This window comes from Xiphias gladius, unplaced genomic scaffold, assembly GCF_016859285.1.
Source record: "Xiphias gladius isolate SHS-SW01 ecotype Sanya breed wild unplaced genomic scaffold, ASM1685928v1 HiC_scaffold_1321, whole genome shotgun sequence".
In the NCBI taxonomy this organism is placed as follows: Eukaryota; Metazoa; Chordata; class Actinopteri; order Istiophoriformes; family Xiphiidae; genus Xiphias; species Xiphias gladius.
This window is the reverse complement of record NW_024401636.1, coordinates 55,036-79,909: the sequence shown is the minus strand read 5'-3', so window position 1 is coordinate 79,909 and position 24,874 is coordinate 55,036. Positions and strand designations below refer to the sequence as shown.

General features: G+C 42.9%; 1 protein-coding gene, 1 long non-coding RNA gene and 1 pseudogene across 2 annotated transcripts; all 3 read left to right on the top strand.

The window, feature by feature from the left end:
- Positions 1-2,998: 2,998 nt before the first annotated feature.
- LOC120787252 (collagen alpha-1(I) chain-like) lies at positions 2,999-5,720 on the top strand. Its single transcript, XM_040122920.1, has 4 exons — positions 2,999-3,894; positions 4,368-5,069; positions 5,196-5,307; positions 5,427-5,720. The coding sequence occupies exons 1-2, from the start codon at positions 3,150-3,152 to the stop codon at positions 4,412-4,414; spliced, it is 792 nt and encodes a 263-aa protein (XP_039978854.1). The 5' UTR covers positions 2,999-3,149; the 3' UTR covers positions 4,415-5,069; positions 5,196-5,307; positions 5,427-5,720.
- A 187-nt stretch (positions 5,721-5,907) lies between these two features.
- Positions 5,908-7,011, top strand: LOC120787257. The gene is made up of 3 exons (XR_005706890.1): positions 5,908-6,037; positions 6,178-6,332; positions 6,600-7,011. It is a non-coding gene; the product is annotated as an uncharacterized LOC120787257 (long non-coding RNA).
- A 7,812-nt stretch (positions 7,012-14,823) lies between these two features.
- LOC120787249 lies at positions 14,824-23,739 on the top strand (annotated as a pseudogene).
- Positions 23,740-24,874: the final 1,135 nt, after the last annotated feature.

Below are 24,874 nucleotides of genomic sequence, written 5' to 3'. Positions count from 1 at the left end.
TGTCCCGGTCGTCGTGGTTTGCAAAGAGCAGAGTGTTAACAATCCAGAATAAGGCAAGTTTAGTCCAGAAGCAGTTCAATGTCAGTGGGCCCGGCAAAAGCAGTTGAATTGTAGAGTCTGATGTACTTCTTGCGGCCACAGTTACTTCATTTGAAAGATCAAAACAGAACAAAATGTGAAGGCTATGGTTTGGGACTGCTTTCTACTTCATGGAGTTCATTCCATCACGTTCAGAAAGAACCTACTCTGTGTGTGTGTGTGTGTTGCGTTAACCGGTGTGACCGATGGTCCTTGCTCCTCTCCTCCGGGTGGAGGCGCTGTAGGACCAACAAACAGCAGTGGCCACTGACGGTTTTCCATGGAAATAAGAAGATAAAGAAACATCACTGGAGATGTTGCATCCTATCAAGACATGATGTTTGACCGTGTGTGTTGATCAGTACAATGATTCCGTCACTCTACAGAGTTTACAAAGACCGGGTCCCGCAGCAAGGGGGCTTTGGTACCCCAAGACGTGATCCCAACGAGTTAGGAACGAGCGGGATCCGACCAGGGCACCTCAGGGTGGATGGATTTCATGCAGTTTGGAATAGCTGAGACTAATGCGGGCAGGCCTCGAGAAAGTAACTCAACAACTGCGTTTTCCTTTTCTGAAGTGTTTGAATTCAATGCTACTTTGTTCCACTTCAATTCAGAGAGAAAGGTTGCACTTTTTACTCCACAACTCTAGTTGAATCTGGGCCTGAGCTCGTCTTGACTGGCTGAGACCTCTGCAGGTGAGATGCGACGTGTCATCAGAACGGACCTGCAGATTCCATGGTTGCCATGTGCTGTCTCCAGGTGCATCTTCTACCAATGAGCATCGTTTAAACACAAACAACCTTTCTAACGGTCAGAAAGAACACGGTTTGCTACTTTCACTCGAGCATTTCGTTAAGAGAAAGAAACAAAGGAGAGTTTGCATCTGGACATCCACTGAACACCTACTGACGTCGCTGAGAAGAAGAAGTGAGACTTTTACACTTTTGTTGTTTTCAATATGTTTTGCCGTTGAGACTTTCAGACCCTCCAACATTCACATGAAACTGCTAATATTGGCAAAACGTTCATTGAGCAGTGTACACTAGAAAAATGGGACAGACCGTTTTGACTGAAGTTTGAATAAGGAAACCCAAAGCTGCTTTCTCGGTTTGTTCCCCTTAACCTATTAAACAAACAAGCAGGCTGAGAAATAGTCATTCAAAATCATGTTTCCATATCCTACGCCATAAGTAGGCTAATACATGTAGTGACAATAGTATTTCACCTTTATTATGTTAATAGGCCTATGGGATGCGCAGGTTTGTCAGTCAGCCTTTAAAATGACATGTGTTTAAATGATGCCTGTAGGGGTGTGTGTATGTAGGGCTTATGCAAGGCCCCTGTTGACCTCCACATTACATGGCAGTTTCATTGTTTTCCTCAGGCCCCCAGAAACTAACCAGTACTCTAGAGCTGAAATGATTAGTCGATTAATAGAGCAATCAATTGACAGAAAATGAATTGGCAACAATTCTGATAATTGATTAGTTGTTGAAATATTTTTTAGGCAGAAATACCAAAGACAAAAACACTTGTACCAGCTTCTCAAATGTGAATATTTGCGAGTTTTCCCTCTTTTCCTATGATAGTAAACAACATTTTGGGGTTTTTGACTTTTGATCAGTCAAAAAAAGCAATTACAGTATGTGAACTTGGGATCCAGGGAATAATGATGGGGACGTTTTTTTTTTTTTTTTCCGGACAATATATCCTCATATACGTCATAGCAATTAATTGATCGTTAAAAGGAAAATAGTTGTCATATGTTTTAAACAATAAAAATAATAGCTGGTCTAATCCTTCATATGCTCATTTATTATTGATAATAAATAATACATCATTTTGATGGGTTTTCACAAGTAGATTCAGATTGAATTTGCTCAGTTTGCCATTAACATGTATTCAGTCATTTGACATGAAACTGTATTCTGTTCACTTAAACTTAATTGGTGCTCGTACTGTATGTAAGGCTTCTTTCCATGGCAACACTTGCCTATTTGTATTTACTGCAAATACTCATGTACTTTGCACTAAGTATCATTTAATGCATGGCTTTTATTTTCAGAGTTCTATTTGTAGTATTATTGCAGTGTAGTACTTTTAATTCAATGATGTGACGGCTTTTCCCTAAAGTTATGATGGTAAATAAGTTCATGGTTTGTTTATGTGATGTGGAGCAGAGGTCTAAAGGTTGTTTTTGTTTCCACCTTCAGATGGAGCAACACTACACCTGGACAACGGTCCTCGTTCCACACCCCACCCGGCCAACCAGCCCACGGCTCATCCTCCGTGGGGTCCCAGCGCCAGCCTCCCACAGTGGCTCCTTAACTGGCCCCCCAGCTGGATCCTCCTCCTCTCTCTCCTCTTCCACCTCCTCCTCTTGCTCCACTTCAAGCTCCTCCTCTAGCTCCTCCTCTCGCTCATCCTCTAGCTCCTCCTCTCGCTCCTCCTCTAGCTCCTCCTCTCGCTCCTCCTCTAGCTCCTCCTCTCGCTCATCCTCTAGCTCCTCCTCTCACTCCTCCTCTCGCTCCTCCTCTAGCTCCTCCTCTCGCTCCTCCTCTCGCTCCTCCTCTCGCTCCTCCTCTCGCTCCTCCTCTAGCTCCTCCTCTCGCTCATCCTCTAGCTCCTCCTCTCACTCCTCCTCTCGCTCATCCTCAAGCTCTTCCTCTCACTCCTCCTCTCGCTCCTCCTCTCGCTCCTCCTCTAGCTCCTCCTCTCGCTCCTCCTCTCACTCCTCCTCTCGCTCATCCTCAAGCTCCTCCTCTAGCTCCTCCTCTCGCTCATCCTCTAGCTCCTCCTCTCGCTCCTCCTCTAGTTTCTCCTCTCGGTCATCCTCAAGCTCCTCCTCTCGCTCCTCCTCTCGCTCATCCTCTCGCTCCTCCTCTCGCTCCTCTTCTTGCTCCTCCTCTCACTCTTCCTCTAGCTCCTCCTCTTGCTCCTCCCCTAGCATCTACCCTAGCTCCCCCCTGAGCTCTCCCTCTTATTCCCCCCCTCCAGGGTCAGAGGCGCACCACTGGGCTCTTGTGGCATCAGATCACCCAACCAGGATCATCCTAAGAAGGCTGCCGATGACGAGCTCCTTGATCCAACCTCGGAGACCCAGTGAGCCTTCGGAAGCGGGCCCCCCTGGAACAGCAGAGCCACCCAGTAAGCGTGTGGCAGCGGGCCCCCCTGGAACAGCACAGCCACCCAGTAAGCGTGTGGCAGCGGGCCCCCCTGGAACAGGTAAGCCACCCAGTAAGCGTGTGGCAGCGGGCCCCCCTGGAACAGCAGAGCCACCCAGTAAGCGTGTGGCAGCGGGCCCCCCTGGAACAGCAGAGCCACCCAGTAAGCGTGTGGCAGCGGGCCCCCCTGGAACAGGTAAGCCACCCAGTGAGCCTTTGGAAGCGTGCCGCCCTGAAATGCCTGGGTTGTTTGGGAACAGGCCTGAGCCGGAGTGGGCGAAGAACCTGAGGCGTCTCATGGAGAGTAGAGAACCATTCGACTCCATGGGGCGCAAGAGAGCTGTTGAACCTGCAGGTAAGACTCCAGGTAAGCGTGTGGCAGCGGGCCCCCCTGGAACAGCAGAGCCACCCAGTAAGCGTGTGGCATTGGGCCCCCCTGGAACAGGTAAGCCACCCAGTAAGTGTGTCGAAGCGGCCCCCCCTGGAAAAGGTAAGCCACCCAGTGAGCCTTTGGAAGCGTGCCGCCCTGAAATGCCTGGGTTGTTTGGGAACAGGCCTGAGCCGGAGTGGGCGAAGAACCTGAGGCTTCTCATGGAGAGTAGAGAACCATTCGACTCCATGGGGCGCAAGAGAGCTGTTGAACCTGCAGGTAAGACTCCAGGTAAGCGCTTTAGCCCTGAATCTGAATTCATTTTTCGTTATTCATTTGAATTCATTTGAACTTAATTTCTTTGAATTTATTTAAATTTCTTTGAATTAATTTGAATTGAATTAAATTTAATTGCTTTGAATTGAATTTATATGAATTAATTTGAATTGCTTTGAATTTATTTGAAATGAATTGATTTGAATTTACTTGAATCGTTTTTAATTAATTTGAACTGAATTACATTGTGGTTAATGTTTTTGAATTCATTTGAACCGAATGAATCAGAATTTAGTTGAATTGAATTTCTTTGAATTAATTTACTTTGTGGCAAATTTCTTTGATTTTATTATTTAATCCTTTTGAATTGAGTAGAATTAATTGATTTGAATTCTACTGAATTCTTTTTAATTGCATTAGTTTAAAAGAGCAAGCTCTGGTCAGAACTGTGTTCTTGTTGCTGCACCATGACTCAGGCAGGGTGTCTGCACAGAGCGAGCGTGATCTGGGGGGGATAGCGTGAACCTCCAACGTGTTTCGACCTCCCAGTGAAGCTCCTCGGTGACAGAAAAAGAAAAGGATGGCGACACCATGTCAAGGAGGTTCATATGTCTGTCGACGCCCACCCTAGACCGACAGAGTCTGCAGTGACGAGGACCTCGGTGCGGGGTCCACAATAGGTAGAGAAGAAGGAGAAGAAATGGTTGTAGTGGGAGAAGCTGTGAGAGTAGTGCTAGCAACATGGGTGTAGAAACTGGTGCACCCTGTCACAGGGTCCAAACTGGGAGGGAAAAGTAATCTTAGCAGTAGCAGGTGTAGTTGCGTTAGAGAAGAAGTATTACAGTAGGAAAGAGAAAGTATGTGAGAGAGAAGAGAAGACAAGAGGAAGCCAGGAAAAAAAGAGAAGAGAAGGGAGGCGAAGAGAAAAGAAAGGAAAAGGTGAGATGAAGATTACAGCAAAGAGAAGAGGAGTTAGGAGGCATTACGACGTGTGAACGCTCTCATGTAAAAGGTAAATATTTCATGTTATTGTCAGATTTCATGCAAAAATGAATTATTCCTCTGTTTACCTGATTTCTAAAGTTTCTAACTATGACCTGCTTGTCTCCCATTTTTCTTCAAGAGGGAGGAGAGGAGGCGGGAGGGCAACGTGACGTGTGAACCCTCTCATGTAAAAGGTAAATATCCATTTATCTAATGTTATTAGCAGATTTTGTGCCGTTCAGTCATTTGTTCTTCTCTTCATAAGTTACTTGAAGTTTTCAATTGTTACAGACTCCCTTTTGTCTGCGTTTTATTTTTAGAGAGAGGAGAGGAGAAACAATTAAAGAAGAGAGGAGAAAACAAAACTAGAAAAACGGAGAGGAGCGGAGGCGGGAGGGCAACATGACGTGTGAACTCCCTCTCATGTAAAAGGTAAATATCCATTTATCTAATGTTATCATCAGATTTTACAAAGTTCACTCTTCCATTCTTCTATTATTCTGGCCTGTCTTTTTAACTGTTACTCCCTTTTGTCTGCATTTTATTTTTAGAGAAACACAGAGATACCGAAGACAGGAGAAAATGAAACGAGAAGAAAGGAGAGGAGAGGAGGCGGAGGGCGATATGAAGAGTGAACCCTCTCAGTCAAAAAGGAAAGATCAGTTTAATTCATATTATCTAGATGATACACATGAATAATCCATCTCTTCACCATTATTCTCTGAAGATTTAACTGTTATTCCCCCTTTACTGCATTTGTTTTTATTTTTTTGGAAAGAGAAAAGGAAAAGACAGGATTTAAGAAGAGACTGAAGAGACGGGAAAAGAAGAGAGGAGAAGAGAAAAAGGAGAGCAGAGAAAATGAAAAGAAAAGAAACAACAGAAGAAAAATGTAATTATTGATTTACTGAAATGTTATTATCACATTCATGAAGTAATAAATAATTAACCTGGTCACATGTATTCTCTTCAGATTTAACTGTGGTTCCCCTTTTGTCTGCATTTTGTTTTAGAGAAGAAGAGAAATGATCAAAGAGAAGGGACAAGACGAGAAAAGAAAAGACGTTAAAAAAGAAGAGAAAATGAAATGAGGAGAAACAGCAGAAGAAGAGAGGGGAGGAGGCAGGAGGGCAACATGACGTGTGAACTCCCTCTTGTAAAGGTAAATATCCATTTATCTAATGTTATCATCAGATATTACAAAGTTCACTCTTCCGTTCTTCTATTACTCTGGCCTGTCTCTTCTGTGAAGTTATTTGAAGCTTTTAACTGGTACTCCCTTTTGTCTGCATTTTGTTTTAGAGAGAGAAGAGGAGAAACGATCAAAGAGAAGGGACAAGACGAGAAAAGAAAAGACGTTAAAAAAGAAGAGAAAATGAAATGAGGAGAAACAACAGAAGAAGAGAGGGGAGGAGGGGAGAGGAGCAATATGACGTGTGAAAGCTCTCATGTAAAAGGTAAATATCAACTCATGCACTCTTATTGTCAGAAATGATGAAGTGATCGAGACGTCATCTGTTAGTTATCCAACCGCACTTAACCAATCCTCATCAAACTCTACCTGCCAAACAAAATGATTCACACTGTGCACAAAGGTGAATTCAGTAGGAAACTAAATTCTCTGAACAGCAGTCTGAAGGCAGCTTGACCTTTATCACAGCACATGTAATAACTTGATGAGTCTGGTCTGAAATGTCTTTCAGCTCTTGTGTTTTGCTTTGCAGTCAAGGGAACCCTGAACTGCCACTTGATCAACTACAAGTCAACCAGATTTCTACAGAGACCTTTGCTGTGATCAAACAGTGCAAACAAAGCCTTTTAAATACTGAGTGATAACAGGAAGAAACATCTCAGTTTGGACTCTGTTGTTCCTGTTTTACCAGCAGGTTTTACTTTTGCAATCAAAGTGTGTTTTCATATTGTTATAGGCTACTATTATTTCAAGTACAGAGCAGGCCTGTGACAATGCACAAGAGGCGCAAACCATTTCCAAATTTCAGCTTCAGTGAGGTGATTGCATGAAGTGGGGAAAATGATGTGACCCTAAATAAAACCCCTTCAAAGCATCTGAATTAACTCTGGGTTGTTTGTGGTGTGGTGCTTGATTATTCTGTCCTCCTCTGTCTCCTAACATGCTACCATTGTCCTGCAGGTTTCTCCAAACACCTGGTCAACTTGATCAGAGTTGAGCTATGATAGAAATACAGAGTGCAACTGATATAATGCCTGTAATTCACGGCCTATATATGCAGTAAAGAATTCAGATTTATACCGGCTGCCGGGTTCTTTAATGGCCATGTGTTTAGGACACATGTAGTTTGCTTTGCTACGTAACTAATTGGATAAACATCAAAAGAATGACACACAATCTATCTTCTATGGTTGGTATGGTTGAGGGCTGCATTACATCATTATTACTTTGAGACATTATCTTATCTCACAAATGTGAATATGCCACGACACTGTTGCAAAAATAACTGTGTAAGCCCACGGGTTTCCATTAAAATCAATTTTTGGTTCAAAAAAAAAACCCAACTCATACATGAATGTGTTGGATTTCAATACCATGCAATGATATTCATTAGGCTTTGTACTGTGTGATATGTATTGGTGCAAATGCATGCAGAGTGTTACTGTTGAGTGAAAACCTGTTTTGTCTTCAGAATAGAATCAAATATTTTAGTTCAGCAGCGTTTAGTTCTATATAAAACATAGCAGCTGTTTCTGAGTTATTACTTGAACTTCTAAAAATGGGGAAATCTGCTCAGCACATCACTTCTATGAAGTCCATCTCTCTTTAGTAATATTTCTAGAGTCAGAAAGCACTTTAGAAGACATATATTAAAATCTATCTGGACATATCGTAGATTTCCTCTTTCTGCTGGTTGACACTTCAGCTCTGTCATAAAAAGAAAGATGCCAGAACGTAAGTGAGTATAAAATATCGCCAGTAACCGGCTGGCAGGCGAGCAGTGGTGTTGCCCTAAATGTTCCCTCTGTCATCATACGACGGTAACTGAGACAGAGTTTGGGAGTAATGATGCTACTGGACTGTAAAAAGAAAGGAAGACACTCTACTACTTTTGGCTTATCTCTGAATGTAACACTAAAAAGAAATGGCTGAGCATTCTTGGGGTTTGTTGAGACAAGGCTGTGTGTGGGTGGAGAGGGTTGACCTTATAGGATAAGGTCAGTGGCAACACCCTGACAGCAATTAACATGTAGCTCTATGCATCCGTCTGTTTTTATATTGTTTACAATGTATTATCCAAGACATTGTTTGCAATAAGGGGATAATTTATTAGTCGTTGACCCCTGTGCACATGTCTAGACCATGTTTTTATATGTAAGGGCTTTGCGATTTTGTTCATACTGTGCTCACATGCTTCATATTCCTGATAAAGTTGTATTTAATCAAACTGCCACAAACGGAAATGGTAAGTGTTGATAAGGATTCTTTGATTTGCACTTAGTGTAAAATAGTAGCAAGGCTGCATGTACGACCAGACTCATAAGGAGACTGAAGCCAAACTTTTTACAGTTAACAGGTAGGAGGAGACACTGCAGAACACTGCCGAAGCTCAACTCATCCCCTCTTTGTCTTTGTGAAACTTCACGTACTCCAGTTTGCATTTGCACTCAGTCTGCCTCTACGTGTAGACCGTGGTCAGGTGCGACCCTCCGCCGCTGGGGTCAGTATTTTAGCTGTCATTGGAACACGACTGCCTCGTCCTCTGTGGCTTACTATCAGCACCGGCGTCCTCGCGAGCAGCGAGCAGTTGCGAGCTCGTGCTCGTCAGAGCCCGGGGCTTGCGGGAACGCAGGTGTGCACGCGGAGCAGAAATGCTCCCTCGCGAGGATGCTGTCTTGTGCACGCGCCCGGTGTGTATGTGCGCGGGTTTTGAGACCAATTAAGCGCCATAGTTTGTTTGTGTGTGTGTTTGCTTTACGAATTCCTGTTAATTAGTGACCTTTCAGAGTTGGTGGGTGGATCTCGTTGCCCTTGGACAGAGCCAGGCTAGCTGTTTCCCCTTGTTTCCAATCTTTATGCTAAACTAAGCTAAGCTAAGCAAGCTGCTGGCCCCAGCTAGCTAAGTTTCATTTTTACTCCCAACTTGTCAAACTGCTCCTCTAGCATGAGGAAGCACTGGACGTAGCATTGTCTAGCTCCACCCGTAAGAGCTACGAAGCTAGCTCTACGGAAGGGATGACTTTAGGACCCAGCAGAGAAGCGGCATGCCTCCAGTTCCCGACCCGCAGATAAGTCATGTAGTCACTGCGTCCCGTCAGCAGCGGCTCGTCCACACGCCTTCTCACAGTCACTCACGCATGGGCCTGCACTGAATTTCAACGGCTCACATGGACACAAGCGGCACCGAATGTAAGTCTACTTTTCTAATCCTGAAACACTGCTGCAAAAGACGTTTAGCTGGCAAGCGAGGGTTGGCTGGTTTACGTCTCTTTGGGCAGCTTGGTAAAGTGGATTTAGATATTGTTGAGTCCATCCTTCAAAACATCAGGACTCGCGCAGTCGTTTAGGGAAGTATGCAGGACGCAAAAGGTTCAATTCACATCTATTTATTAAAATACAGAAGTGTCTTAAAGATTGAGGTTGCTTACAGAGCTCTGGACCAGACTATGCATCCCTGACGAGCATACAGCATTCACATCAGTTCACCAAGTCTGAGTGACTATTCTCTCCCTGGTCCAGCAGATATTAAGTTTAAACAAAGTAAATAACATTGTCGGCACGGTCATCTTCTTATTGGCTGAGACCTCAGTCCCTCCTCAGGTATGTGCCTCCCTCGTACGGACATTTCACTCTGGACGTGATTGACTCTCCCTATTTAACGACTTATCTGTAGAAAAAGACAAGACAAACCACAGCACCCAAGGACAGTTTTTCAAATTGTCATGCCGTTTCCATACAAGGGGTTGTTTTTCACATATAGACAACCATATATCTTTGGGTTCATTCTTTGCAGAAAAACACCTCTGTTCAGTACAAGCACCTGAGTTTAATAAGAACCATAAGCTGCTTTATTCAGTCTCTTAGAAAGATAATATATAAAAACATATAAAAATAACCCTTCAATATGAATGTTTGTTTTATGTCTTAATTGGTCTCTTCAAAACGGTGGGACCCTCTCAAACACGCAACGTGTGTGTTTCCTTCCCCCCAGACCTCTGACGGCAGCACCCTCGCTGAGGCTCTCTACTCTTCACTGGTTTCACTGGAAACCAGTGGAATATTGCTGGGAATATGTATACCTAAACGTTAAATAATGAAATTAAGGAATTCTCACCCTAACTGCACAATTGCATTCTCAAAATTTCCATTTCCTCCAATGTGACGCTTACGACAAGTAATGACTGGTCTAAGAATACCCATGTAGGTGCTATGACACTTCTTTTCCCCTGGAAGTCCCTCCTTTTGTACATGTAAGATAACACAATGATAGTGCGCTGTAAAAATATCGATCCTGTTGCTTCAGTCTCCCCCCAGCTGCTTGGAGAGGCAGGAAACCAAGTGCTGATCCACAGTCTGATTGTTGTTCTAGAAAGTGGATCCCACTCATCCTGAGTCCATTCAGATATCTGGATGTGGAGATGAGATATTTGTAGATTAGGTGGTCACAGTAATCGTTGTTTGATATTGCAAACCACCTGCAGAGAATTCTTCATAGAGACCCCAGTAGATCTACAGTGCTTTTGTGTTGAAATAGCTGGAAATACAAAATGTGTTTTCTCCCCATGTGTTTTTTTTTCTGAATTGGGTGCTGCCCCCCCCCACAGTACAACATTTTTCCACATTGTAAAAGACAACAAATACACTTGTCCCCCTTGTGGGCTTTAGTGTGAGGCTAGAAGTGACAGCTTTAACAGGGTAAGTCGTGACCCAGTCGCAGCATTTCAAATACAAAGTTATGATAGTTGATTCAAGTTATTTGATCTGTTTTACGCTCCAGCTGATGTTGATGCATCATGTTACTGATTATAGAGCTGGAAAAACTTGATTGCTTTTCACAGACCTGCTGTGAGCCGCCAGGCAGGTAAACATGCGATAGTGATTATAAAGACCGACTTTATGGACATTTTAACTCGACTGACTAGAGCTGAAAGGAAATGGAACAAACTACTTTATCTTTGCTCTTCTCTTATTTCCTGCTTCTTTTAACAGTCTCATCGCCTACAAGACAAATGAAAAGACTTTTTCAAGTCACTTCTGCCTTTCCTATCCATGATTTTTACATCTTTACTTAGCTTGTCAGTGTATGTGGATTATGTGGACTTTACAAGTGTGTTTGGTGTGTACACAGATTATCTAAAGGAGGAAGTGTTGTCCAGGTTGGGAGAAACCTTCATTTGTCGCTCTCATCTCTCGCGCACGCACGCACACACAAAAAACACCACACGGTGACGGCTGGTGATTCCCGGGGAGAACCCTACTGTTTATGTGGTCTTTAACTGACCTGATTGGCTACTGTTGAATTACTTTGCCTTGGTTTGTATTAAATAAAGTAGGAAGTAATTATTATTGCAGTTATCAATGAATATATGAGTTAATTGTAAATAGGAACAAATGCGTATGAAAAGCTTGAAATGGTGCTCTCTACTTGCTTATTTTTTCTGAACAACAATAATTATTAAAGCAACATTAATTGGCTTTTTGGCCACTTGGGGGCAGCACAACAAGCTGTGAACACAAAACTGTGTTATCACATATAAAGCTGATACGGTGAACGCGATAACAAACAGTTGCCTTTTTACACATCCAGCAGTGGTTCAACATTAGCATTCATTTGGAGTCTTGTTTGTGTCCACCTAATGAGTGTAAGTCCTGTATTCACTCGCTGTTTAGCTCTGTTTTGTTCTCCACTAACACCTATCTGGCTCTGCTAAATTCTCCATTGTGCAGCTAATTGCTAACTTTGTCTGACTTTGAGGGGTGAGACCGAACCAAAACATTAAAGCTGCAAGCCGTTAAACCAAAACACTGTGCTGGAACACGCTAAAAAGCTCTGCTGAGCTAAGGTGGTACGATGAGGTAACAATTCTCTTTCGGTTCGTCACTACAAGTGACATGCGTCGTTCATGACACTCGTCATTTGACGCATCGTTAATATAAAAACATTGATTACTGTAGCTTTAAAATTCTTGTAGATTAGCATTCTTTCATTGGATGATTCAACTAATTGTTCGGGACTTTTGCGACTCTAAAAGCTTGCCGTGTGGAGTTACGTGAGTTCAGATATTGAGCTTGCTAAGGCTGATAATAGGCAGGTATGAGCTTGAATGGTGGGAGCTTCTTAATATGCGCACTCCAAGCCAGCTGGAGCAGCATTGTAATAAAGGTTTTGTTTCAACAGTCACCTCAGTGAGAAGCAGAGCATCAGGTGGGTGTGAGAGGCGAGAGGCTGTCCCCGCAGAGAAGCATTGCAGTGGTGGGATTGTCTGTGATTTAGATATGATGAATTGGGGCTATTGTCAGGATGTTTTGGAGCATATGGAAGAACTTGTGGACAAAACAGTGATGTGCTGTGGTATCTACAACGATGCACGAATGTAACATACTGCTCATGTTAGCACAAGACTTCTGCATGCTCATGAAATCCCTACTCCAACCATGCCTTTCCTCCTAATGAGATGGTTGGAGCACTCTGCATATAGACATTGCTCTGAGAAACTTGTAAAAAGAGGACCTGTGTGTGTGTGTGTGTGTGTGCGAAAAAGATGGAGGCTAGTTGAGGAACAGGCCAGGTTTATGTGAAGGTTGTCGCATTGTGCACTCCAGGGTTGGACCAGTTCTACTTCAAGACAAAGCACTTCAGCCGGATGTGGAACAGGGTCCAGCCGTGCTGCTTGGCAGCCTGCTGCTGCTGGTGTTGCTGCATGTTGGCACTACTAGCGTGTCTAGGGTTGTCTGCATGCACACGGGAGTCACCGCTCTGCCCTGCTCTCACCTCATAATCAGTGACCTTTCTGTTTAAGGTGATGGACGAGGGAAAAATGCAGCAATGTAAGCACGCTTGTTGTCCATACTGTCTCCTCGGTCTCTCTCTCTCTTTCTCTAGCTGTCTTTGCTTCCCCTCCTCTCTCTCTCACACATGCTGTGCCCCTGAAGGTCAACAACTTACAATGCTGTCAGGTTCTGCAGCGTGCATGTGTACCTTTGATGAGCACACATGCACGTCCTGTATGTGCATGTACAGATGAGTTTGTGCTCCGTCAGCTCTCTCCCTCTCCTCTCACCGCTGCATGATCTGCTCAGAGTCACTGGTGGAGTTTCCATTCTGCTTTGTTACCGTGCATAGTCCACGTGTTTGATGTTGGGTCTCGTTGCTGTCGTCTCTGTCTTTGGTGGGTGTTTGTGTGTGTCCTCTCTCCAGGCCAGAGTGGAGAATGAGATCCTGGATTATAAGGACCTAGCTGCCCTGCCAAAGGTCAAGGCCAAATATGAGGTCCAACAGCCAGACCTCTCATCCTCCTCATACCAGCCCTACCACAGATACACCTCTGATGACAGGCTAGACACTTACAGCTATGGGGAGGTACTACTGCTGCACACACCAGGCCAAACTTAGCATTAGTCTCATCATTGGTCTGATTAGTTTTCAGATGGAGTTTTGCTGGTGAGAAGTGTGTGTTTTCATAACACCTCAGTCATGTAGTACAGTATTTGTTGAGCTCATTGTTTTCATTTTTTATTTCACAAAAAGATTTATTTTAATCATCCAGGGATTTAGTGGTATTCGTTTTTAATCATTTTGATTTGGCAAAATGTCTTTAAGACAAATAATTGGATTCAAAAATACCATTCGCCAAGGTAGTTTGACTGTTCATTGTTTTTTATTTTAAACTTACAACAAGGGACACTGATGTATGATCCGGAGCTTTTCCCTTTTGTCTCTTAACTGTCAGTTACGGGGAGCATCTACTCGGTTGTCAACGTAGCGAGAGGATCTTGTTTACTGTAAAACATGGTGAACTTTGTCATTTTGCTGTAATTTTTGGTCACATAAAATCAAGATGAAAATGACTTTTAACCAAACTTCTTTTAAAATGGTTGGTATTTTTCATTGAAATCTGGTAAAAACGATGAGCGCAATGTTTTTATGAATATTTTGTAGTATTTGTATGAAGTTACAGATTGGTGGATTTTGCTGCCTAGATACTGACAGTTCAATTTAGTTTCTGGTAAATGGCTTATTAAAAATGGAATAGTTTGAATTTCGGGAAAATACACTTCTTCTTGTGAGAAGATCGATACCACCCTCATTTCTGTCTGACTGGAAACAGCTAGCCTGGCTCTGTCCAGAGTTTAAAAAAATCTGCCTACCATCACCTCTAAATCTCACTAACTAAGCCCAACCAAGAAATAGTTCCAGTACCTAATGTCCAGTAAAACCGCAACTTGACATTTTTACATTTTGGTTTATGTACAGATAAAACAAAAGAGATATAAGGTGTAAATTCGTGAGCCTAAGACAGACCTGAGATAGGTATCCATCTTCTCTCAAATTCTTGGCAAGAAAACAAATATTATTTATTATTTTCCAAAATCTCAAACTATTCATTTCACCAACTTTAAAATCATTATGTGGCTGTAATCCATCACTTTGTTCCATGCAGCAAACCCCACCAAAAAGCATAGATTGAATTTAAAAAGACCGTTTTTTTTCCTGTGGTAAGGTTAATAAAGATGGTATATGATATATAGTTTTTCTTCCCCTCTTGTGCTACAGTACAAAAGAGTAATTCTTTTGTCTGTACTGATTCTCCAGATTTGCCCTTTGTCTCCCTGTGGCCCCCTGCTCTTCTTTGACTTCCTACATGTCTCCTTTGTATTTCTAGGACTACGACAGCCTGGATGTGAAGCAGAGGGGGTGCTCCAGTCCAGGTTATATAGACTCGCCAACGTATAGTCGTCAAGGCATGTCACCCATCATGCCTCGCTCTCCGCAGCACTATGGCTACCCTGGTGAGTCATCTAGCGTTCACTCCTAGTTGTCTGCTTATAACTGCTGAGCTTAGTATCAGACTGTTGAAAAAAATACTAAATCAAGTCGATGATGTTGTACTTAATGGGAAACGTAATTTTAATGAAGGTTCTGAGCAGAAGAATTCCTTTTGAATTTTGGGAATTATCTCATTGAAGTGAAGTCTTTTAAAGGAGTACTACAAAATTTTGGGAAATACGTTTATTCACTTTCTTGGGGAGATATTGGTTGAGAAGAGCGATACGACTCTGATTTGTCTTCAGTTTTTGTATAACTGAAAAAAAAAGAAATAAAACATTAATCAGTAAGCTCTGGGGTTGCTGGTCGGCGGATTTTGTTATTTATGGACAGAGTCAGGCTAGGTGTTTCCCCCGTTTCCTTTCTTTATGCTAGGCTAAGCTAACTAGCCGCTTGTTGTAGCTTCAAATGTAGTGTACAGACATGAGAAAGGTATCATTCTTCTTATTATTCTTCTCATTGCCATTTCCATCTGTTTGTCATCATCACTATTATATAATACCACAAATATGCCCTCATATAATATCAGTGTTGACAAAAGATTCAGCGCATTAGGGCAGAATGGCTAGATGTCAGAATGGCTATCTCATATGCTGCAGTTGCTCCTTGGCTGTCGTTTCATTGAACTCTTACACATGTGCATTGACACCACAGGCAAGTCAATGACCTTTGTCATTACACAAGTGGAAACGTTATCTGACGTCACTTTGTATTTTGAATGAGTGTGTAGGCTGTTTGGTTTTCATCTGCATGTGCTGAAGCCTTCTTTCATGCTCATGTTTCCTTTGCTGTGATTGGCTGTGGCTGGCTGCAGGCTCTGAGAGTGGCAGGAGCTCACCTTATGTCGACCTGTATATAGACACTTTCACCCTTCTATGTAATCCGGCTTTCATTAGTACATCACTGGCCTTAATGTTTCCCATTTTGGCATATGATGAAGAAAGTCATCAGCATTTCGGCATCTGCTGTAAATAGCAAGTTCAAAAACCTCTCAGCTTGCCCTGTTAGAATACTGACATTCAGCACAAACTTCTACATCGGCCATATTGATCCATTCTGGTACTTTATTTCTTCATGAGCAGCTGTTGATTATTATATCCTCCTGATTCGGCACTAACCATGATTGATCGAAGCCCCGACAGACGCACGTCGAGTTGCCGTGCGCATCAAAGGCCCGTTTTGTACTCATCAGTTAACAAGTTTGCTACCTGTACAGAAAAGAGGCTGTATCAAACAGAGGTTTTTTGAGTTTGTCCTTGTGCTCTGTGCAGGTAGCAAAGCTCCCACATTGTCATATCTCCCTCAGGGACACTCCAATAATGTTTCCCTTTTCTTTTCACCTCTTTTTTACTGCATCCAATCACTATTATTCACTTCCCTCCACCTTCTGCTCCACTTTACCCAATGACCTTGCCACTGTATAACTATCTCCCTCCTCCACTCGCGGTTTCACTCACTGTTGGTTCACAGATATTTCATATGTCTGTCTGGCTGTGTGTATGGTATGTGTATCTCTTCCTATGTTTGTGATCCCATGTCAATACTGTACAAGCATACTTACAGGGACAGAATTTTCAGTCTGCTGTCAAACTTTTGAGTGATTGTGTGTGTCTGTGTGTCTGATTTGCCCTGCTGCTGAGCTGGCAGTTTGTGTCCCAAAGATGAGAATGTCTACCATTGGTGTCATGCGTCATGTATATAGGAATCCAATGGATGATGTGTTGGGACTGGCATGGCTAATGGCTAACGGAGTGAGGAACCATCTATCTGACATTACACTGCATGTCGCCCCCCCACTGACTTCCATTGGCTGTGCTTTAGTGCAGAGTGGCATCAATATCATCATGGCCTCACACCACTCATGAAATGACTGTGTGTCTCAGGCTGAGCAGTAACTGAACTCACTTTAATGCTGGCTATTTTCATGCTCTTGGCTGAAATATGGATCTTCTCTGACAGGAATGGTGGGATGGTGACTGTGGTTTTGTAGAGTAAATGTACTCTCTTGCTGTAGATCTTTGTGATGTTCATTAACACATTTTCCTCCTTAGCACCGTGCACTGTCTTAAAGCAATAGTTTAATATTCTGGGGAAATACACTGCTTCACTTTCTTGCTGAGAGCTACGTGAGAAGATCAATACTCTCATTTCTCTCTGTTAAACTGTAGTCGGTTAGAATAAAGACTGGAAGCATGGGAAAACTTCAAGCCTGGATGTAACTGAAAAACCCAGCCTTGAGAAGGACCCAAAACCCACCAGAGCACCAGACTCTGCTCTGGAACCAGCTTCTCCGACTCCTCTGACGCCTCCTGCTCATCCTCTGGTCATTACAGCAGTGCAGGATGGCTTGACCCCCAGCCTGGGTGAAACAAAAGAACCCACACCCAGTCCAGAGACAAACTCTGATGTATTGTCTCCTCCACCAGCCCCTCAGACAGCCTCTACTGAAACTCCTCCCATTACTAATGTCCAGGACAGGGAGAATAGAAATGAAAGGCCCGACCTGGAGGAGGTCCAAAAGCCCACCAGAGAACCAGACTCCACAGTGGTTCAAGCTTCACCAGCTCCTCTGAGCCCTCCTCTTGACTTTGTGGTCGTTGGTATAGATCACTCAGAAGTCAACATGACTAAGGAGAAGAGAGCGATGGGCTTCCTCCGCTGGCTCCTTCAACCACTGTGCTGTTGCTTTGTAGCCACTGAAACAGAAACTGACTAATTATCCTCATGTATTAATTAAATAAATTCAAATTCAAAGTAAAATCACTTTGTTCACATATCTGTTTATAGAATGAACATTGTTTTGTTATGTGGAATATGTGCCCAGATTGTGGTTTACCTTGAGCATGAAGACTGTTTGATCTAGCTGTTTTTATTAATCATGTGAATATAAAGAGCATACCAAAGATAGACGCTGTTTGCACACAGAGTTTATTGTATGTACGTAGAAAGGCACTGGCTTATGAAAAGAGGCCATTCCGGAGGCGATGTCTTAAGGAGGACAGTTGATGGACAGCATGCCACAAACATAAAAGCGATATCTGATTACTCAAGTAAGAGCTCTTTCTGTGGTGCAAAGAGATAGATACGGAAAGAACATCATATACAACAATATTTTGAACTACACCCATACTGGGTCATGTCAGATGGATAAAACAAAAACAAAACATTCAGAACGAGCTACACGTGAGGGAGTGCAGGGTTTCTTCCTGTTTAGGGCACTGTCTCTCGTGAATGGTGGAAGCCTGTGGAAGAAAGGAGGGACCGACTTATCCGCCAGCCGAGGGAGCGCTAAGCCTAAGCCACGGCCATGGTTTTCTGAATGGAAAAGATCCATGTACACGTTCAATTTGATTCTGTGGTTTGTAATAAATTGTTAAACTGAGAAATAACTCATCTCCCGGACTCTCTTCCCAAATCAACAAACGCGCCGACAGGATCAAAAGGGACCTGTGTTTGGGCTTGGCCTCAGTCTACCAGCAGTATGGTGCTCTAGATAAAGCAGTGCGCTGTGCTCAACGAGCTGTGGAGACGGGCGGCCACATCAATGAGGAGGAGGGTTTTGAGGCCTCTGTGCTGCTCGGCTGGCTGCTGGTGGTGACAGGACAGGCTGAGAGGGCCCAGAGTGTCCTACAGCCGCTGCTCACATCACTTCATGTACAGCAACCGATGTTAAACACCAGGATAAATGCCCACAATTTTTCACAAATTTGTAGAAGCATTTGCTTAAAATGTAGGTTCTAGACGTTCCTTTATATGAATATCATGTGTAAACTGTGCCTCTGTGTGTACATACCCTCCCCAGGGTACAGACAGTCTCACACAGCGAGGAGTGATCCACAACCTCTTAGTGGTAATCAGAGGAACCAGGCCCTGGCACTGGCCAACCTGGGCTGCCTGGCACTGGATGTGGGGGCATCTTGGGTAGCAAAACGCTTCCTAGTGTTGAAGTCGGATTGACTTCCCCGGGTTGGTTGATGTGAGCGAGAAGTGATGGAGTCTGAGAGAAGTTTGAGATGCACAAAATGGTCTTTTATTAGCCAAGATCTTGGGAGAACACACAAACCGAGAGATCCTACTGAAGCTCAACGCCCTGTGTTCTGAGTGTTACCGCTGCTGCTCACTGTTTTTTGAAGGTTTGACTCCCTCATCAGGCTATGCCTTCTCTCTTATCTCTGATTGGTTTTCTAGGGTTGCCTTTTCCTTAAAGGGAGTTATCTTATGCAACCTAAGCGTTATCTGTCGTATATGATAATTGAGTATCGGGGTATGAGGCCTTTTAGGGTGCCTTATGTTGCACAAGGCGATCTCTGCCAAATAAGTAGTTGTTTTTATCAAACTCAGACACCAGTGTATTCCGCTTTCTCAATATCTAGCTCTTTTCCTTATGTCGTGACAACCCTCAGAACACAGTGTACTCTTTTACATCTCTTTTGACACGTTGCACAAGCCACACAGAAGCACAGGTTATATGGAGCAGAGGTCATGTCCAAACCCTGAGTAAGTACAAAAGTATTAAAAACGTCCACCTGTTTCATTAATCAATATGATACTTGTCTTCCCTGATAACATCCTTAATCATCTCTGCTCCTTAATAGTTTCAAGTAATCATAAAAAAAGGTTATATGATTACTGCTGGTTATCTATAATCACATGTCACACTAGTCAGGTCTTCTATCTGTCTTACTGTATGTTTTCCAAGTTGTACAATAGAGAAGCTCCAAGGAAATGTAGATAGAGATTGCAAATACTTACTAACTTTGACAGTGATTGTATTTCCAGATCGCTGCATCTTTTTCCGGAGCTTTGGGAAAGCCCCACAGATGAGGAGCATGTTCAGACCTACCTTTGGCTGGGGCGGAGCTACAGAGACAGGGGGAGGAGTCAGCACATCAGGGCGTGTTATGAAATGGGGCTACCAATGGCACTACATTCCCGAAACTTGCACAGTAAGTACTGTACAAATAAGGTAACATTTGAAATGAGAGGCTAAATCTTCTTTCTCTCTGTACATTACTCCTTTTAAATCTGACTAAAAAACAGTGTTCTCCCCTAAAGTCTGTTTGTGCAAAGCCCCTGATATCAGGCTGTATATATATTATATTTCTTTGTTAATTATACAAAGACCAATGATGGATTTTCGAGTTCAAGTTCAGTTTCAATTATTTATATTATATAATCCCGTAAATGTGGTTATCAATGAATTGCGAAAGAGGTATCAGATATGTACCAAGCAACATGTCACGAATGAAAAATAAACTTGTCAGTGCTCTCTGGTGGACAAATAATGCAAATGTGACACTGATTCCAAAAGCTCTCAAACACATCCTTTCTGTATTGAAGTTTCATTTTGAAGCACTTAGTTGGCTAGTGAAATAGCAACAGCATTCCTCCTACATGTTAATTACGGGGTGACATATTGTATACACTGATACCGATATATCTGTGATAAGCTAGAACTGGCCAAAACTATCAGCCCTAACCATGTATATGTTTGAACAAACTTTACGGACAGTACTACGTATTCAATACCTTAAACTGATATTTTATCTCAGGAGCAACTAGTAACATTTTTGCCATATTTCTCATAGGTCAGATGGTGGTGGCTAAGTACTGAGTCGGCTGTAAGCTGACACGCTTCCGTATGGTCAGAGTATCGTCTACTATGAGCACTGTGTGACAGTATCCAGAGAGCTTAAGGACAAGAGACTGGAGGGAGAGTACCTGGAAATCCTCAGCAGCCTCTATCTCTCACTCAACACTGAGAAGTGAGCTTTTGCCTCTCCTTCCCACTCACTCTCATTCTCACTTTATCTTTTTTGTAGCATCTCTTTTTAAAAAAAAATTTTGTGGTGCAGATCATCTCGTAAGTCTCTGGACTACACCAAGCAGAGCCTGAGGATTTCCATTGATTTGGGCAAGAGAGAGGAGGAGTCAGAGACCTGGCTACAGGTGGGACGGATATATTACCTGATCCAGGAGGACGAGCTGGCTGACATGTACCTGCAGGTGAGGAGGAGGGAATATAAGACAGTGTGTCCTTGTTCCTTATCAGCAATGACAAACACTATAAATAGCTTAGTTTCACATTCGACTGTTAGATACACTATCAACATAGATTGACAGTATAATTTGATTGACAGGCAGCAGTGAAGACAGCCCTGAGGATGAATGACCCTCACTTTGCCGTGAGCATCGATGAGGAGGCAGGAGACGTCTACTTTAAAGGCCACAGAAAGCGGTTGGCTTCACTGCCTTTCTTTAGGGTAGGTTTGATGTATGCGAAAGCTACAGTGTCCCAAGTAACTTTTATTCAGGTTGCATTAAATGTTTTTTTTTTTTTTTTTAATTGTACCTATCTTGACACCACGGCTCTGAGTCAACAAAGTATTTATATATGATTCAGGACGGCAGTCTGCCATTTTCACGCAGCATCGAGGACATCCATTCAGAGTTTCGTTTGTTGAGTAAACTGACAGAGCTGTTGATGAACCAGGGAGAGCAGGAGGAGGCTCTGCAGTACGCAACACTGGCCGTTCAGATTGGCAGCAAAACAGGTACAGAGTAGAAGCGTGGCCTCACTGTTAGTTAACTGTTAGTGAAGATGTAAAGCCGCCTGCGATAACCGTAGTGTAGCTGATCTAGATCTACGTTGTGAGCAGACACCATTGTTGGTTTTTCTTCAGCTGTGTGTGTGTGAATGAGAGGACAGCCTACCACCGGCTGGCTACAGTTTACTACAGCCTTCAGCAGTATGAGATGGCAGAAAACTACTACCTCAAGTCCCTGTCCCTCTGCCCCCCAGTCCTGCAGCACCCAACGGAGGCTCGCTACTACACTAAGGTCTACTGCAGACTGGGAAATCTCACCCTACACAAACTGAAGGTACAGGGGACGGATATATTTCTGTGACAGCGTTGCACGAGCAAACAGAATATATGCAGTACTTTCCTTATATTAACACTCTCCATCTTAAAAGACACAATCTGTAACGCAAATTTAAACAAAAGTTTTTCCCCTCCACCAAAACTCAAAAGACAAGATTTAAACCTGGACTAACTTGAGAGGTCAACTGAATCTTATTTATCTCAGGCATGAGGTGTCTTTTTAATGTCAACGCTCTAATACAAGCATGAAAAAATGCCCACATTTTCAATTCCGATCAGATGTGGAACAACATTTATGATTCATTTCAAGTCAAACTTCTTAGTTTCACTGTATGTGACTAAAAGTAAATATGATATGTGACCATGAAAACTAAAGATTACACTATTAAAAGATAAGTCAATTTCATTTTCAGTTTCTAAAATCTTGTTTTTGTTTTTATCATCAAAATGCAGAACCTGGAGTAAACAAATACATTCTCACTAAGCAACAACGCAATACTTCTTTTAAAGGTACCTTTCCTTGTTGATGAATTCATGAATTGAAGTTTTTTAACTTGTCCCGATAAAAGGCTTTGGATCTTGGCAGAGGCAACAGTGACATTGTCCTTCCCTTTATCTGGTGTCCTTTTAACAGCAAATGGTGGTGATCAGAATCCAACCTTAGGATGTGAAGATGAGTGTTTAATTTCACTGAGACCTGTTGTGACCTCTGCACTGTACACTCTGTCCAGGATGCTTTTGATGCAGTGGGCTACTTCCAGTTGGCTCTGGCAGCAGCCCTGGAGGACCAAGCTAACCCCGAGGCTCTGTATGTGGTGTACATGAAGCTGGCAGAGATCCACGGCAACCGCATGCCCGACGTCGAACTGTGCCAAGTGTACAGAGACAGAGCCCAGGGTCTGAAGAGAGTTCTGGCGGGAGTGGAAGGCACCGCTGCTGGAGAGGACAACATGCACTATGCAGACAAAGAGTCTGGCCAAAAGGAGGAAAATGATGCTGATATGGGACACACAAAGAGTTTGTTTAAGAGAAACAACATCTTGGATTCTATACCTGAAGATGAGAACTATGAAGATGACTTGGCTCCAAGAACTTGTATGATCCATGGAGACACAGAGGGTAGATGTATAGACACTAATCTCGGAGAAGTTCGTGGGACAGAAGATCATATTCACCCTCTTCCTGATACAGACGGCCCTCACGTGGATGGGTCTGAGACATACAGTATCGCCAGTCAATCATACAGTGACAGTATTTTTACTGAGTCCTTTGATACAGCTAAGGAGCAGATCTCAGACTCCAGCACCTCCACTGACACTTTACAAACTTACCAGAATCCAAAGGATGGGAAAGACCCAGACCTTGATACTGACCACAGCGTGCCCAGTCAAATACCTTTTCATCACACAAGAGACATCATGAGACACACAGATGTCAGACACACTGATTCCGATATTCAGGATGAACAAAACACCCTCACTAAAGTAACAGATGCTCATGCAGATCCTGCTCAAAAAGACCTCGGTCTGGAGGGCAATCAGCCTGATACTGACCACACAGAGACCGTTAGCATAAATCCAGATTAGGCTGTAAGTGTGGAAATCTGTGGCGACTGCACAGAGAAAGATCAATCTGAGACTGCTGACATGTGCAGTGAACACATGAACTTAGATGACATCTTCATATAGTGGCACTTCATATTCTTCACTGACATTTCCCTTGCCTGCTCACGGGTCTGTTGACCAGCAAACTGACTGCAACGTTCCAGCCACGTGGCACTTTTTGTAGAAAAGATGATGTCAATACTGTAAAATTGTCAGAAACTTAGCAAATTCAAAGCATGTGCCTTTTGTTATCAGATATACCGTGGTTAGTACAGTGCATTGTGCTTGTAATATATGATTTCTAAAATTTTGTATCTCTGGAAGATATGACTCAAATATAAAGTATGTTTAATTGTTTGCGGAGTGTTTATTTTGTGCTTTTGTCCATTTAAATATGAGAGAAATACGGCGGCCTTGACAAAGCACGTGCATATCCGACCACACGGTGAATCAGAAAAAACAACATTTGAGAAAACGCAGTGGGATTTCAGGAAACACAAGTGCATCAGTTTCCACCTTACTGGCAACCAATATAATTAAAAGACCAAAACCAGCAGTGTTTGTCTCTCTGTCGCTCAATACTTTCTGACTTCCCCAGCCTGTCTGTGGCTCTCAGCTCTAAATCTTTAAAAACAGGTCACTAATAAATAGTTCCATTGTTAGAAAAAGGCTCAGTAACTTCCTAAAATAGCTGGGCATTGGAGTTTTTAGCAAAGGTTACTCAAAGCCGAGAAAATTGTGTATTTGTTGGGGACTATATTCATCTGTGGATTTATACACATTTGGTGGGTGACCCAGTGTTTATGGCAGCAGGACAGTGTATGTGGGTTTGACTCAAAATTAACTACACTCCCCACATTCAAAGTAATAAAGGAACATGTCACCCATTGCAGACAGTGTGGCTCATTTATGTCTTTTTAATAGTTTTTGCACAACTATGGAGCTCTATGGCACAGAGAAATAAGAAATATTAGGCTTTGGCTTCATGTGAAATACATGTATATGTTAGCGAGATAAATTCATTGTTGGTTTTGGTCTTTATTATGGGATCTGATGGCAAATCGAAAAATTCAGAACATCATCAGCCTTATCCTTTACAACAAAACCCACCAGTGGATCATCACCGGGTAACAATATGTTGATATGCAATTAACGGCTGCTCGTGTCACCATCAACTGAGTTTGGACACCAAATTGTTTTATATATTATGTATGCATCATTTCAGAGTAGTGTTGGTCTTACACTTTATTATTTCCCTGGTTTCCTTGGAGACCTACCACAATGTGTGAGATGATGAGTTCACTTCTTGAATGGTTAGTATGTGACTCAACAATCAGAGGGGAACTTCAGACCTCACACACTCTACAGCCTGAACTCACTCTGTTCACTTGTGCCAGGAGGATCAAACTTGTTTGAGTTCTCTCAGGTCTATCGTCGAACTCATAGTAGTGACATTTTGGTTGTTGCTTTGACATTTTTGTTTGTTCTGTAT

Bases quoted from the DNA above. Each gene is read 5' to 3' on its own strand.
- LOC120787252 (XM_040122920.1), top strand. From the start codon at position 3,150: ATGACGAGCTCCTTGATCCAACCTCGGAGACCCAGTGAGCCTTCGGAA. The intron at 3,895-4,367 runs GTAAGACTCCAG...ACCATGACTCAG, and splicing joins GAGAGCTGTTGAACCTGCAG to GCAGGGTGTCTGCACAGAGC.